The sequence below is a fragment of the Empidonax traillii genome, unplaced genomic scaffold (assembly GCF_003031625.1).
Source record: "Empidonax traillii isolate 1590-97213 ecotype Southwest subspecies unplaced genomic scaffold, ASM303162v1 scaffold30:size3273891, whole genome shotgun sequence".
Classification (NCBI taxonomy): domain Eukaryota; kingdom Metazoa; phylum Chordata; class Aves; order Passeriformes; family Tyrannidae; genus Empidonax; species Empidonax traillii.
Genome location: NW_020955223.1, coordinates 1,684,024 through 1,697,450, shown reverse-complemented (window position 1 = coordinate 1,697,450; position 13,427 = coordinate 1,684,024). Strand labels below are relative to the sequence as shown.

At 40.8% G+C, this 13,427-nt stretch overlaps 1 protein-coding gene across 2 annotated transcripts in view; it reads right to left on the bottom strand.

Moving 5' to 3' along the window:
* Positions 1 to 7,224: 7,224 nt before the first annotated feature.
* Positions 7,225 to 13,427, bottom strand: part of GLCCI1 (glucocorticoid induced 1) — a 53,051-nt gene continuing 46,848 nt past the window's right edge. For both annotated transcript variants that reach the window (XM_027910990.1, XM_027910983.1), the window contains exons 7-8: positions 11,175 to 11,295; positions 7,225 to 10,113 (exon numbers count right to left, since the gene is read on the bottom strand). In XM_027910990.1, the coding sequence (XP_027766791.1) occupies positions 9,765 to 10,113; positions 11,175 to 11,295 (470 nt within the window). In that variant the 3' untranslated portion in view covers positions 7,225 to 9,764. The remainder of the gene's footprint in view (positions 10,114 to 11,174; positions 11,296 to 13,427) is intronic.

The following is a 13,427-nucleotide window of genomic DNA, read 5'->3' as shown; positions in this document are numbered from 1 at the left end:
CCATTTTAACAGCCTACTCTATTAGCAAATATTAAATACAACTAAAAATCCATAATGGGTCACTTTCTACTTGAGATTTGGAGGAGCAGATTGAACTGTCTGTCCTGGGGTGGTTTTTAATGAAGAATGCAGCTTAAGGACTGAAGAAGTCTGTAAGTGTTTTGGATTCCTTCTCTGTTCCCCATAAATATATGAAGTATCTAATGCAAGACTTAATTGGAGTTGAGGTACATAATGTTGTTTTCAGGCTGTTATCCAAGTGAAAAAAAGGAAAGTATTTTAAGATACAAGAAAATGCTTTTATGGCCCCAAAATAAGTCCTGTTGTGTAGCATACAAAACAAGTTCCTTTCTGCAAGGTAAAACTGCCAAAGTGAAGCAAGTGCTTTTCTGCAGGGAAGACTTAATCCAGTATATACACCATCAGCAATGACAAAATCTCTATCAAGGAGCCTAAGTTTCTGCACCAGGGCATATGAAAAGAAACCACCGGACGCACAAGAGCATCATGTAACTTGGGGCCAGTCTTGCTGTGACTCAGGATGATGTTCCTGTCCCCAGCTCACTGCCAGAGCTCAGAACACCACCACGGTCCTGCCTGCCTTAAGTCTTGATGGCTGCAGGATACCAGGTCCCATCCTCTTGGTTTGAACAAGGAGGAGACAATATCTCCCAGACATCAGAGATCGTGGAAAAGATACTCCCACACAGAAGAGGCCACCAGAGCCCATACTTACCGTGTTGCAAAATGGAGACTCCCATGATGGTGAAGGCTGAGAGGTGGAGAACAACTCCTGCTCCACTGGCAGACCTGCATGCACAGGACAGAGCCAGAGCCCTGGGGCTGTGTCCCATGAAGCCTCTGGTCTGGACAGAGGTATTGGGAGGCAGCAGCAACTGACAGCAGCAGGAAACTCCTGCTGCCAACACCACTGGCCATCTAGGGAGGTGTGCAGCTCGCAGGGACTTGGCTCCAGGTAACTGTGGAGACACCACTGAGGTCTGTTCAGTCAAGTGTCAAAGTGGTGGCCCAGCTTTGGCAAACAAGGCACAGGGTGATGTGGTCAAGCTCAACCTCAGAGATGACCAAAGTGAGCCCAAATAAGCAAAGTTTCAAGATCAGAGCCCTGTGGGGAACTCTCACAGTGCTCTGGGAGACCTGGGTGGCTCCAAAGGGAGCCATACACAGCCTGAGGAGCAAACAGGAGGAACTGGAGGCTGCATGCAGGTGCAAGGCTATTATCTCACTGGGATCAGAGCTGTGGTGGAACAGCTCACAAAGCTGGAACATTGCCAGTGCTGGATAGGGGCTCTTTAGGTGGGACCAGACAGGATGGTGAGGAGGGAAACTTGCCCTTTATATGGGAAGGCATGGATACCTTGGGATGAGAGCTGACTGGCTCAGGATTAGAAGGCAGATCAGGATGCGTGACATTGTGGTGAGTTCCTGCTGGAAGAGCACCTTCTTCAGAAAACTCAGAGAAGTCTCTCTCACATTCACAGGCCCAGTTCCCTGGGAGCCTTGAACCACCTGAGATCTCCTGGAGGGACAACTGCCTGAACAATCTGCTCCAGCTGACAATTAGGACATTTTTGCTCAAAGGGGTTATATCCACAAATTGACTTTCCACATCCAGAATATTCTTGCAACTCTATTCAACAGTCCCTTATCCTTAAGACACATAAATCTTTAGACATTTAGTTTCCCTCAGTGCATTTCCACAGGCACCACAGGGCAGCTACATAAGTACCAGAGACCCCGGGCTGCTGAGGTGCCCCACACTGCAGTACTTACAGTATTCCCATGCAATATTTTTTTCATATCTAGTTTGTTATACAGTCTAGTAGGTACATTTTCTCAGTTTGTATTACTGAATACAAAACCAAATCACACTACAGTGGCATTCAACAGCCTTTCAGTCAGGATGCTATCAAAGAGACAGACTGCAATCTACAGATGGCCTGATTTAGAGAACAAATGACATTTATCCAGGCTAATGCTCCTCTAGAGTATTAAAGCATCCACTCGCTTCCTAACCTAAAGAACATCCTGTATATAGAAATATAGACATACAAGGTTACCCTCCAAATCATGTAAAAGTAAAGCCTAGGCTGCCTTTGCTTTCCCATTGTTTAGCAAGTGCAAGACCTACTGCTACTATCTTCATCACTCTTCTACCCCTGAAGGTTTAGTATTCCCTTGTACAAGAGGAAAACCAGAAAATCCTCCCTAGAGGGGGGCAAGTTTCTTTGGTACACAATTCAGAAAGTGTCTAAACTATCTCCCTGGAATACTTCACTTGAACCAAAACTAGGAAGTGGCAACCCCTAAAATACACCTACATGGGCCCTCCAAAACATCTCTGTACTGTCACAGAGATGTAAAGCTACACCTGAAACTTTTCCCAGCAACTGATACAAAAATGCTAAATGTTTTTCAGCATCCTCGAAGGTACAATGAATTAGAATCCAAACGAATCACAGAAGCAGATTCAAGTTGTTTTTTTTTTCTTTTCCCTATTTTCTAAAAACATTATTCAGTTTCCAAAGGCAACACTACTTTTTTAACCTTTCACAAGAATGTTCCTCCTTCCCCATGTAACAAGCCCAAAGACACCACCAACCTTATGGAAAGGGAGGCTGCTACTGCCCAAGAAAGTTCTGTATCATAAGAGACAAGGCAAGACTAGAAATTCTTATCCAATAAAAATCAGAAAGGAAGGAATCGCCCAGCCTTTTGACACCAAACCTCAACAGAGAGTCTAATGTCTTTGATTTCTACTTCTTGGAGAAAGGACCTCTGTCCATAAAAATCTCAAGAGCACTCAGATCTCACCTGCAGAAAGCAGCTGGACACTCAGATTTAGTTAACATGACTGTTAAGCTGAGCAGTTTGGGATTTAGATAATGTTATTTACTTACAACTTATTTGGAGAAGTGGAAGTGCATACTGGGTTTTGGTAGCAGGGGGATACAGGGCTGGCTTCTGTTTAGAAGCTGCTAGAAGCTTCCTCTGTCCCGTGAAGCCAATGCCAGCCGGCTCCAGGACAGGTTCCTGCCTCTGGCCAAAGCTGAGCCAATCAGTAGTGATAGAAACGCCTCTGTGGTAACATATTGAAGAACAGAAGGTGGTTGTGCAGATGAGAATTCCAGCCAGGGAAGAGCAGAGTGAGAACATGGGAACCACAAGGCAGACACCAAGGTCAGTGCAGAAGGAGGGGCAGGAGGTGCTCCAGGTGCCGGAGCTGAGGCCCTGCGGCCCGTGGTGCAGCCCATGGTGGGGCAGCTGTGCCCCTGCAGCCCATGGAGGACCATCGAGGTACAGAGACCCACCTGCAGCCCATGCAGGAGCCCACGCTGGAGCAGGTGGATGCATGAAGGAGGCTGTGACCCCTGGGAGGCCCAGGAAGGAGCAGGGTCCTGCTGGGGACCTGCAGCCCATGGACCAGTAAGCCCACACTGGAGCAGGTTTTTCCTGGGTAGGACTTGTGGGGGGGGACTCACATCAGTACAGCTCATTCATGAAACACTGCACCCCATGGAGAAGTGACCCAGGGGACAGCACTTTCATAAAGAACTGTTGCCCAGGGGATGGACTCATGCCAGAAGGGTCCATCAAGGACTCTCTCTGATGGGAGGGACCCCACAGGAGCAGGGGAAGGACTCCTCTCCCTGAGCACCAGCAGAAACAACAACTGCCTGTAACCCCCATTCCCCACTCCCTGCACCACCGGGGGTGAGGGAGAACATGGAAGGAAGGATGGGTGGGGGGAAGGTGTTTTTAAGATTATTTTACTTCTCACTCTTTTGCTCTGATCCCGTTAGTAATAAATTCAAATATGCCCACTTTGAGTCTGTTTTGCCTGTGATGGTGATCAGTAACTGAGCTCTCCCAGCTCTTAATTCATAAATCCTTCTCTTTTTTTTTTTCTCTCCTCTGTCCACTGGCAGAGGGGAGGGAGAGAGCAGCTGTAGCGAATACCTTGTGTCTAGCCAGGGTCAACCCACTACAAAGTTATAAACAAAGGTACAAGAAATAGATTACCATGGGTATTAGTAAACCTACTTTGCCCTGAGCAAACCCAGTTTCTCAACCAACAGCTGCACAAAGCACTGCAAAGTTTAACCACACACTTCTCTATGCACACAAATAAAATTAAAACAAATAAAACCCCTTCAGAACTTAGTTTTCTACAGGCACAGTTATTAGCCTAATTGTGCGATATTAACAAGCTCAGTTTCTAATTCCAGGGGAAAAAAACCCAAGATTACCCACCCTCCTCTTCTCCCAGGCTTCCAGCTCCTCTGCATCTGAGCTTACAAGCTGCACTTCAAGGCACAAAATTTACCAGCAGTACTTGTTACAATCCAAGGTGAAATTTCAACTTGTTCTTAAAAAGGGGATCACCTGTCTACCCAGCTTCATCTGATTGGTCTTCTTCCTTGCTGACAACTGAATTTGCAGTTTAATTTGTATGTTCACTCACTTCCACTGTGGCCTTTACCAAGGAAATACTCTATCACAATCAGCATTTTCCTCTCAGCCACACTTGGGTGACACATCAGTTCTGTGACGTGTTGCACTCCAAAAAGACACCACCTCCTCTCCAGTTTCTTGCTTTCTCTTAATAATTACAGTGTTATTGAGGAGGTAACAAAAATCAAAACAACTAATAAAGCCACTCAACTACAACTACCTGTGCTTTACTGGAGACTCGTTCACATTTGACAAACCAAAAATTTTCAGAAGTCAAAAGTTATCCTCAAAGATCTATTCCGGACAGTTTAAAAGATGTGTTAACACCCTAGCTAAAATTACTGTAGCATCTGCTTCTTTAGTAAGGCAAGAATACTGATGATAATTAAAAAACTCCACCTCTTTAAAGTCAACTGAAATGTAAAATGCCTCAAATAATCATGAGCGAGTAAGGCTTACAAAAGCATCTTATTTGAGCATATCCTTTGCAAAATCATCTAATTTTAAAATTTTTTTTTAAAAATCAGTATTGAAAAAGTCCACCTTTGCAAACTGGCCAAGTACTTAATTATGCTTAATGCTAAAACAAATCCATATTTTTAATGCGAAATCCTCTATTTTCATTTTCTTACTGCTTTATGGTTTTAAGTCTGTTGAATTTAAAGCTCATATTTCACATGTACACATTTACTAACCAAAACTAAATCACTCTTTAACCATCAAGTTAATCATGTTGAACTCCTACACAGCTTTCCTGTTTTTTCCAGTACTTTGTTCCTATAGCTCTTCCCTGAGCCTTCTCCAGTCTGTCATAGAGTTTTCCAGGATTAGTTACAGTAATGCAAACAGAAACAAGATACACATATATTTTAACTGCAGACTGACAGTCTCTGATCAAACAACCTTCTTCAGCCAAGCACCAAGTATGGATGGCTCTACGTGTAATGCATGTACTTTCCCCGCTTTAACTCACTTTTTCCTTGCATTTATGTTCTGGAAAGACATGGCAGGAACTTTGGTTATTTTCTCCCATGTGAGCAGCTTCAGATCTCTGTTTGCACGGCTGGATTTTGCACAGCAAGTCAGGCTGTTTTACAACACTAATTGATATTTACTTTTACAAGTTATCTGTCATCTTCAAGCTGCTTGGGCTTTACTTCAGTGTAGGAATGTACAAATCCACTACCGCGGAGTAAAGCCAGAAGCCAGTTTGCTATGACTCAGTGGTCCTTACTTGCAACTGAATGGATTAGAGATGCTGGATCACAACTTGTGTTTATTTTTTATTACTCCTTATGCTTTAATACTGTAAAGATATTAAGACCCTACCCTTGTGCCACTGTCTGGCCCTTCCCAAAAGCTGATTTGTCAGGAAGCCATAAATCACTTCCCTGACAACACTCTGCTTCCTACTATCCATTACTCCCTACCCCCAGTATACATAGCCAAAGGCTCCCCTTACACAGTCCCCCAGTCTCAGAACAGAGTTCACTTCCAGAGCCATGAATTACTAGCAAATGTAACATTCAAGTCCAGGAAGATCTTTCAGTCACAAAGCAGGGATTCAAGACAAAATTGTTTCATTAGGTCTCTCTTCTCAGTGTTTTTCAGACTGGTTGTTTTGGCTTTGAGGAAGACATAGGCAGTAAGTTACAGCACACAAATTAAAAGTGTGGCTTACGTGGGAAAAAAAATGTGACAAATCAGCCAAGCCTGGGTTCCCAGGGATGTTCAAAGTTGCCCGTGATACAATCTGCATCATCACATCTTTTCAGAAGCAGCTAAACCCTATTGTCAAAGTACTTCTTGAGAAAATGCCCTCCCACTGAATGACAGTCTGAAACTGCTGCAGCCAAATCCATTCAGGGGACAAGGTGGTCACAAAGCTCTTCCCAGGAACCTCTTCAAGCTGACAACAAAATGCTGCTTCTGTTTGAAGGACACCAAGCATGTTCATAGCAAGGTGGGATCACAGAATATCCTATAGCAAATCCTGAGTTGGAAAGGTCCCACAAGGACCATCAAAGTCCAACTACTGACCCTGCACAGGACTTTTACTTCAGTTTATGTTTTTAACATAGTCACATAGAAACCCTGTAATCTTTGGCATACTGAAAACCTAAATTTCCACTGGCTGACAACAATAAGCACTAAACCATTCTTGATGGTTATTGCCATAGTGCTCTTCAGTAAACACCAACTTTGGAGGATTTACATACATTTAAATATTATCCGTCTTCCTTTCCTCGCCCCCCATCTGGAAAGAATTATTCTGCAAGTCAAATGACAATCATTTGACTCATACAAAACAACATGAAACCAAGACTGTCAGTAGATTTATACCACATCCTTTAGGTGTTTAGTTTCACACAGTGAAACATATAATGGCTTTCATAATTTTCAACAGATAACTTGAAATTAGCCATACCACAAACACAGCAGTAGATACACAGTTTCAAATAACTGATTTCTTTTCTGTGCTGTGAAGAAATAACTCATTATATACAGAAATAAAATTATCTATTTAAAGCATATTTAAGCATTCGACTTTTTTTAAGGATTCTACCCCCCAGTGGAGCATTATGTAAAAATCAGTAAATAATATCTTATTTCAAAGACAGAGCATGGTTGACATTATTCTAGATGTAAATCTGGAACAATATTTAACTTCAATCTTATCTTACGGTTTTTCATGCAGTTTCCAAAACAAATAAATGAGCCACTGCTTTTATGTGTTGTCCCCATCACTTTTTTTTTTTTAACTATAATTTTTATTTAAATAAGACACAGGAACTTCTATACCGAAAAAAATACAAAACAAAAGCCACACATTTCCTTGTGTAAAGCAATATTGCGTGATACCTTGAATACTGTTCAGCACAGTGGCTAGAAATAACAGTACAACTATGTACAAAACTTTAAACAATATTTGACAAATTTCTACAGCTGCATGTAGAATACAATTGAGATAAACAACTGCTGGGAAATTTACATGGCAAAGCATTAGCTTTAACACATTTGGTTCAAAACCTCCAAATCTGCTAAGAACAAATGTGCAATTTAATTAATATTTAGTTTCTCGTGGAAAAAGTATAAAGAACATGTAATGGCATTTGCAAATATTGTACAGAGTTCAGCACTGATCTAAAAACCACTCATCATATCCCCTGGTAACCTAACACCAATAACTGAGACTACAATTTCTTATCTGGACAAAACCAGAGCATAAAAAATTCATCATACTGCAATGTTAATCTAGAAAGAAAAATATTAAAAGGAATCGATACTTAAAGAGTATTTCCTCCCCTTTATCTTCAGTCTATAAAATATATAGTGTTTTCACCTAGGCCTGAGATTAGTAGGGTTAAAGATGGCTGTTGTGTTCAAAGGATTTTCACATGAAAATGGTTAGAGACCTCTTTCTCCTTCTGTATTTTCTGAAAGGGGAGTTAAAAAACAGTGACTGTTTTGTAGGCTGCAAATTCCACCTTGTAAGATAGCACTAACAAAAACTCAGTAACTGAAAGAAAGCAATGTCTTATCTCCAAAGAAAGCACATATTTAGTGAGTAGTAATTTGTGGCTCTCATCCCCCCTCTCCAATCTCATCTTCAAAAAAGGAAAAGAACATAAAGGAGCTGTTTAAATGCTCAGAAGCTGCAGGCTACTAATCTCTTCAATTCCTGGAAAAGGTGAACTTTATTCTCTTAGCAGACAGCATAAACGTAGTTCCACTGAGCTGAACGCAACAGAGCAAGAACGTCAAGTTATTTTGCCTTTAGGGTTCTCTTTGTATCACAGGAAATTATCTCTGACAGCAATGCTCCTTTTTCCAGTACAATAGAAGAGCACCACGAACCCAATCTTGCCATGCAGTATTTTGAGAAAGTGTCCAGCCTACAAAACCAGGATTACTTTACATGGATTTTTCTTTTATTCACACTTAAGGAGAAGGGAAAGCACACTTTTACACACACATCTTAAGTAACTGAAAGTTATGGGAGAAGCTTTAAGTAACATGAACTTAAAACTATTCTTTTACCCACCCCTCTTAGAACACCCACTTGCTACTTTCGGACTTTAATCCAAACACAATTACTCACTACATAAATAAAACGCTGCTCATCTAACACTGCTTGACAAAATCTGAAAACCTATTTCCAACCAGCAAATGAATGAACATTTCCAAAAGAGAAACTAAACATTAATTTGACTTTTAGACGGTAACAGTAGCATTTCACATCCTTAACTGCCAACAAAAACCATGAGAGGAAATCCCCATCAATCCCTGTGAAACCTGAAAGAATTTCTGTCCTTGAACAAAAACATTCTTGTCTTTCAAAATCCTCTCACACACAATGTGGAATGTTTCTCATGTACAGCCTAGTACTGAACACTTTATTTGCAACAGTTTAACAGTCATTAACTGAGCAACACCTGAAACCTTTAAATGCCACATTTGTACATCTATTGAAATGACAGTAAATGCAACAGTTGTTTTACTTGTAAGCACATGACAACGTGATTTACATCACAGATTTGCTGGTTCTCCTCATGTTCACCCATGTCCAGGGTCACTGTTCACCTGGATCTGAATGCACTTATTCCAAGAAAGTGGAATGTAATGAGGAAATATTAATGCATAAAACAAGGAAAGGCAAAAGAGTGATGTTCCCTCTTTAGCTTTGTAGCTGTAAAATATTTTATATTCCAATATGATATACATTCCAAGTTACCTGAGTTTAGACTTCAAGAGAAGTACCTGAAGCTAGGCCATAGGGTGGGCACTGTGCAACTGTTGTGGCCATTTTTTTTTTTTTTTTTTTTTTTGCATTGTGTGTATTACAGAAGTTAGAAACAAACACCTGGATCAATTGTAAACATAATCCTGAAGTACAGTATTTTCCATAGGACACAACACAGCAAGACATTTTCTATTCAGACAGGCAACATTTTTTTTATATATATATAGAGAGAAAGAGCTTATTTATACTGTAGAATTTGAAACAGGACACAGGACACAGTACTAATCTGGCCAAACGTACTATGAAATGCATAGTCTCCACTTAAAACGCTTAATGATATATGGATTCTGCAGGCATTACTGCTTTCTCACAAAAAATGCTGAATACGGATTCTGTCCCTGCCAAGAACAGTGTTGAGATATTTTTTCAAATGATGCTAAGTATGTATTCCATGTTGTTCTGAAAGGTTGCCACCTCATGCAGATGTATCTGAGCTACAATCTCCTCAGTCCTTGTTTCGGGGCAGAGGCCTGCTCCGCCTTGTCTAGATTAGCACGTAGCTCTGAGCAGAGGAATGGTCTTCAGTCTGAATTTCTTGCAAAAGCGGCTGCTGCTGCTGGGACGGCGGCTGTACCAGGACCTCCGTGGAGTCCACTGTGCTGGTGTCATCTGACAGAGATGAGAAGGAGACCCGAGACGAAAGCTGCTCAACAGTCAGGGTGCTCAAAGCTGTGCTTTGACCAGAGTTTGGAGAGCTTTTCAGCGTCAGGTCTGAAGCAGGAAGGAGGGGGCCCAGAAGTTTTACAGGACAGAAAGCTGATCCGGTTGGGATGAAATTAACCTTGTTTTTGTCAGGACATGAAAAGAGAGGGGTTGAGACAGGCTGACGAGACCTACAATGAGAAAAAAGATTATATACCTGGCCAAACCAGATGTTTTTTTACATCATGAACTTTGTGGTTCTACACGTTGCTAAAATGTGAATGACAAGGAATGGGATTAATTGGACAGAGGGGCAAACATCTTCCATATTGGTAGTCAGCTAACTGATCCACAGCATTAAAAATAGTACAGTCACAAAAATGACTTGGTAAGTACTGGACAAACATGCAACCTCCAGCAAGAAAAATCTGCAGTACATATGCACATGAAAAACTGCAGTAATTTAGAATGGCACAAATTCTTCTTTGATAAAAGCAACGCAGCAACAACACATTTAGTCATTTTAAATCCCTTTAAAAACCTCTATAAAATAGACCTCTCCTTTCTCATACTCCATAATTTATTTGTAGGCTTTCTCCACAACCCAACACTGCTCCTTCACCATCAGAGCAAGCAACAAATGCTGTCAGAGCAAGAAACATCCCCTATTTAATTCTTTCATCCACAGGAGCTAAACATGCAACCTCGACAGCATGTGCTGTGCTCAAATATCGCTGGGTCAAGGGGAAAAAGACATGATTTCCAAGGGTGTAATTTCCAATTTCTTGCTCAGCAAAAATATTGAGCAAAGTCTATGCCATAAGCATACTACCATCTACAAACCCTTTACATCTGTTTCACTTCATTGTATATGTTTTATAAGCATTAAAATGCAATCTATTCATGAAACTGATAATTATGACAAGAAGAGTTTCTGTTTAAGCCATGAAAATGTAAAATCTTATTAAAAATATATGGAAATAGGTTTATAAATATTTAGGAAATTAATGTACCTTATCTTTTCTGCTTGGAGTTTAGTTGCCTTTTATAAATGCACAAAAAGAGTTAAAAGACTCCATTTCCTCTTCAAACCAAGGTAAACACTTCAACTTCTCTTCTGTACAAACTCTAAGAATAGTTTGCTCCTCAAAAACCCATCAGCTGGAATAGTTTATTCATCTGCAGTTGAATAGGCTCAGTAAACAGGTTTACTGCTTTGCAGATACCAGCTGATATAAAAGGCATTACTTACGACATTTCCTCAAAGACCTTCACTCGCTCACATCCCTCTGGGGGCTCTCGTTTGAACATGTAGCTGTTGTTTGGTTTGGGAGATGAGGCATACTTGGGCAACGGTGAGCTACTCCCACTGTCTGAAAATTTAAAGCAGTTATATTACTAGAGATTGCGAGTGTTTCTTAATTAAATTCGATTTCCAAACAAGATGCCTTTTTTCACAATTTAGCCACTACGCCGGCTTGCTTTTACCACAACGCTTCCTTTATTGCAGGCTATTTCTAACACCCTTGTATAGCACGTTTCTTCTGAATAACAGCTTCAGTGCAGCAGCAATCTATCATATAACAACACGTAACAGGAGGATATTTTTATCCAGAACACTGCAATCGGAACAAGTAGAGTTGTGATCCTGGAAACAAATACATTCTTTATTACGTAGTTCAAAAACCATAAATGAACAGGGTAATATGCAAAACACATGCAGAAGAATTATGAGTGGTAACGATAATACACCTTCTCACTGTATAAACAGTGTTACTGAAAATGTGTGTATACAACATGTATCTTATTTTAAAACATAATTCTTCACTGGAATATTGACCTCATTAGCCTCATGAATAGTTCAGAAGTCGCAAAGAAATGAAGTATGTTTGTAACACAGGTACTGATACCTCATCATTACAATGTCCTACCTTAGTTGCTTCTCATTGTGAAGTTTTTTTTAATATCCAAAATAAAACTTCTACAGTTTAATTGTCTCATCACTACTAGCTATGTGACACAGGTATTCTTCCTAACTCTAGCTGTCTGTGTATATTTTAAACAGACAGACTTAGATGACTTAGGACAAAAGGCAACGGGCAGATTTATTTGTACTCCTCAGAAAACATGAGAGAAAGCTCAAGTCTGGTGAAGCACAAAAGTTTGAAATATTAAGACTACGAAAGGGCTCACTTTAAACAATCATGCTGACAACATGATAGTCAATGCAATAAGAAAATAAATTAGGTTCAAAAATATTAACAGGAAAATAGCTTTCTGCAGTAGCTTCTACCTTTTCAAAGAGCAACATCTATCACAGGCTAGTATCGGTGGTTTCCTATTCCCTGCTTGGGATTATAATTAAAAAATGAAATTGCAAAATTAAAGCAGATCTCCCAACTTACTAACACACACTTTAACTGGACAGAAATAGCTGCTCTTGCTTTAGCTCCTTGTCATGGGTTTCTTACAAAAAACAAATCAACTCCAATATCACACTCCCCTTTGAAGAGTTAACTATGAATGGAGAAGAAAAAAAAAACAACAAACTGAAGTGAACCTCAGCAGTGTATTGATTATTCAGCTCTTTCCGGCCATAGAGTGAATACAGAACTTCTATTTACAGAATTTTCAGTGTTAACTACAAAGGCAGAAAATGCTTAGAGATGATACAGATATTTGCCAAGTTGGGAGCATGATGGTCCTGCTGGCATCTTTCCACTGTTGGCCCACACAGCTCATTCCAAACACAGAAATCATTAACAGAACCCAGACAGTTTGTTTCCTCCTTCTAATATTTAAAATTGAAGATCCAAGTTTCTATTTAAAAACTTTGAGACCTAGAATGTACTACTGTTCATTCCACCAAATAGTGGAAAACTGTGGCAGCACATCCAAGGGAAGAATCAAATAGAATTCAAAGTTAAGTCTTGGAAGATTCAGAGTCTTGTCTACTAGCCAGTTTAGCTTTCAGTCAAGGTTTTGATTTAGTTAGCCCTGTCTAGCTGAAACCTTCTATATAAGACAGCTGCTAAACAACTCTCCCTCTTTACCCTCCCTGTTTTTAAATTTTGCTAAGCTGTTAGACTTTCATTTTGACCAAACGCATCGCACGCTACTATTGGAAACACACGTGTGGCTGTCAGGAGGCTCACACCTACATGCTGGGTGTTGCTCCAGCACCTACAGCAACAGTGCAAGAGCAGAAGGGCACTGGGAACACAGGCCCCGAGTTGAAGTGGCAAGAGCTGGAATTCACAGCTTAACCCAGACTCGACTCGTGTGTCCTGTAAGCTCCTAAGTGCTAAACTGTCACGTAATTAATCCTTAATGACACTGCAAATAAATGTGTGCTGTCAAAGCGTTTTACGTGCAGGTTTTACTCTCTGCGGCCCCAGGTCGTGTCTGCACCTCGTGGCTCCCGTCAGCAGGGGGTGCCCTGCGGGCGCGTTCCATCCCCCCATCCCACCTCATCCCGCTGACAATGATTGAACATTAACAGATG